This window comes from Alligator sinensis, unplaced genomic scaffold, assembly GCF_000455745.1.
Source record: "Alligator sinensis unplaced genomic scaffold, ASM45574v1 scaffold395_1, whole genome shotgun sequence".
NCBI classification, from domain to species: Eukaryota; Metazoa; Chordata; order Crocodylia; family Alligatoridae; genus Alligator; species Alligator sinensis.
In genome coordinates, this window is record NW_005842232.1 from 1,220,792 (window position 1) to 1,223,876 (window position 3,085).

Here is a 3,085-nt window from a genome sequence, read left to right on the forward strand (position 1 = left end):
AAACATGCATTGAGGAAAAAATGGGCTACTCTGACCCTCTACCCGGACCTCTGAAGCATATTTTGACAATGTTTTCTAGAAGCAGGACATTGACTGCCCCGGGTCCCTTGCTTTTCCCGTGGCAGGGTAGGTAGGGTGTTTGGTCTGTGTTGGGTAGGGGTTGAGGGCAGCTTAGGCAGAGTTTAGCTGATGGTTTGGCTAGGGCTGATCCTGCCTCAGGCAGAGGTTAGACTAGATCCACATTTGCGACCCAAAAGCAGGCTGCCAGAATACACGAAAGAGACTCGAACAGACTGTAAAAAACGGGTTGACAAAACTTTAAAAAAAATATGGATTCTCCTTTTAAAGGAGAAAAAATGTGGGAAACGGTGGCTTTTTCCTTGCAGGCTGGCAGCACTCCAGCCTGCCGGGGCTGCTTGGGCGCCCCCCCCCACGGGGCATGAGAGGCACAGGGTTGGGACTGGCCATCTTTGGGTTGTGTTTTTTTTGTGCCAGGACCCATTTGGGGAAAAAGAAAAGTTGAGAACCACTGGACTAAATGACCTCTGGAGGTCCCTAGAGACCTCGGGGACACTAAACCCCCACCCCACCGGCCCCTGGTCCCCCCAGCAGGCTTGCAGAACTGATTAGAGGGGCACCGTCGCCCGCAGGCAGCGCCAAGCCAGCCGCCCGCCCCGCCCTGGGCCCAGCTCCTCAGCCACCAGCTAAACTGGGGACCGGGGGGGGGCGGGGGGAGAGGTGCGGCTGCGGCTCATTGGGTGCCCGCGCTCTGCTGCCCTCAGGATTGGCTGCTTGTTTTTGGGAGGCCGGGCGTGCTCCCCTCAGCGCTCCCCCGGGCGGTGAGTGCGGGACGGGGCTGGTGGATCAGCGCGTGGGACACCTACCTCCCCGGCGGATCATGCAGCGGCGCCGGCTCGCCCTGCTGGCCTTCTTGGCTTGCCTCCTGCTCGCAGCCCGCGGTAAGGCGCCGGGTGCCCGCGGGGTGTGCCCGCTTGTTTTTGGGAGGCCGGGCGTGCTCCCCTCAGCGCTCCCCCGGGCGGTGAGTGCGGGACGGGGCTGGTGGATCAGCGCGTGGGACACCTACCTCCCCGGCGGATCATGCAGCGGCGCCGGCTCGCCCTGCTGGCCTTCTTGGCTTGCCTCCTGCTCGCAGCCCGCGGTAAGGCGCCGGGTGCCCGCGGGGTGTGCCCCCGGGAAAGAAGGGGGATTGCTGCGGGGCGATCGGGGAGCGCCGGCGGGGCTGCCCGGGAGAGCCCCGTTGCTGAGGGGCATGGAAATCCTGGCGGCGGAGGCAGGGAGCGGCCCTTGACATGTGGATCTGCTGGTTTTGGCACCCCCGGGGCAGCGGGGCGTTGTCCCCTTATGCAACACCAGGAGTGGGCGGGGAGGGGGAGCCTTTGCTGCCCTCCTGCCCCTGCGGGAACATCTGGGCAGGTGGCAGTGCTCCACCTCTGCACAGCTGGCTGCGCCCAGGCCCTCTCTGAGCCTGGGCACTCGCTTGCTCTCCCCCCTACCCCCTCTATGCCACTGCCTCTGCAAGAGGGGGAATCCTCTGGAGCAGCTCAGCTGTGTTTCCCTGCCTTTCCTTGGGCCAGAGGAGGAGCCGCTGGGAGGTTGGCAGAGCTTCTAACTTCCATCTTGTGGGGGGGGAAGGAAAAAGTAAGGGCCTAGGAAAGGAGCGGTGGAGGGGGCTAGTCCAGTGGTTCTTAACCTTTTGGACCTGGACCAATTTTGTAAGCAGCAGTGGCCAGTTCTAACCCAATGCCCCTTGCTCCCGACCCACTGCCCTCAGGCCCCAGCCCCCAGTGTGTGGGGCAGGGGGTGGGCCCCAAGCAGCCCCTGGCAGGCTGGAGCTGTGCCAGCCCATGAGGGAAAAGCCACAAGGGTTCCCTTGTTTTTTTTCCTTTAAAGTTTTTTTTTTTTTTAAACTTGAAAAATTCATTTTTTAAAAGTTTGTCAATCCGTTTTTAAGTTTGTTCGCAACCTTTTCAGATATTCTTGTGGCCCACTTTTGGGTCATAACCCACGGGTTGAGAAACACTGATCTAGTCCAGCTGCCTGCTCATGGTGGGATCATTCCTGTCCAGCAGTGGTGGGAGAAATATTATTTGTGGGGGCTGGGGTGTGGGAGTGGTGCAGGGTGCTGTGTGGCTGCCGCTCCCTCCCACAGGGCCATTGCAGGGCTGGCCTGTGGCTGAGGTGCTGGGCGTGGTCTTGCAGTGGTGGAGCATGGTGGTGGTGCTGGAGCAGTGGAGCCATCTTTGGGGGGCTAAGCCCCATTAGCCCTGGCCTTATGCTGCCTGTGTCCCTGTCTACTCCATCCCAGCTAAGTGTCTCCCCTGCTCTTGAAAATGGCCAAAGATGAGAATGCCACCATTTCTCTCCGTCATGTGACTTCAAACTCCAGACAGTACTTACTCATCGGAAAGGCAGTGTTGACCAAGTTGGTTTTATTAGGGAGAACTCCTGCATAGATATGTGTCATCATGGTGGTGGTTGCCCACCAACGTTCATGTATTTTGGGAGTAGCATTTTTTTGTTTTCTTTCAGCTGTTTTGGCCGTGTCTCTTTCACCGAATGCTTTGTTTAGGGAATGGGTCTTGTGCCAGGATTTTAGCGGACTTTCTCCAAAGGATGTAATGTAACTTGTGTGTGTGTCAGCTTTTTTGGTCATGTTTCTTCCACTAACCACTTGATTTAGAGAATGGATCACATGTCAAGATTTTAGCTGGGTTTCTCCAAAGGATATAATGCAGTGTGTGTGTGTGAGAGATTTGTTAGGAAGAGAGGTGGCTTGTAGGAAGAGATGAATACATTAATCAAGTTGAATATAAAATAAAACCTAAAACAAACTCCCTAAACAACATCTGATTAAATGTCTGTCCAAATAGGAAGGCCTTACTGTGCCTCCAGAAATATTTTAAATATTTATACAGGAAGAAGCAATTTTAAATTCTAATGGCTAGAATTCAAGATATGTGATGCAAACTGACACTTTCTCCACTTCCTTGGGTCAAGTGCAGGATAATCTTTGTTGTGCTTCTAAGAAGCCTGTTGGATAGTCTATGTTCAAGTCTTTCCTGCT

General features: G+C 55.7%; 1 protein-coding gene across 1 annotated transcript in view; it reads left to right on the forward strand.

Annotated features, from left to right (window-relative positions):
* The first annotated feature begins 782 nt into the window (after positions 1 to 782).
* Positions 783 to 3,085, forward strand: part of CD99 (CD99 molecule (Xg blood group)) — a 50,981-nt gene continuing 48,678 nt past the window's right edge. The window contains exons 1-2 of the mRNA XM_014521624.2: positions 783 to 805; positions 1,006 to 1,159. Of these exons, the coding sequence (XP_014377110.1) occupies positions 1,099 to 1,159 (61 nt within the window). The 5' untranslated portion in view covers positions 783 to 805; positions 1,006 to 1,098. The remainder of the gene's footprint in view (positions 806 to 1,005; positions 1,160 to 3,085) is intronic.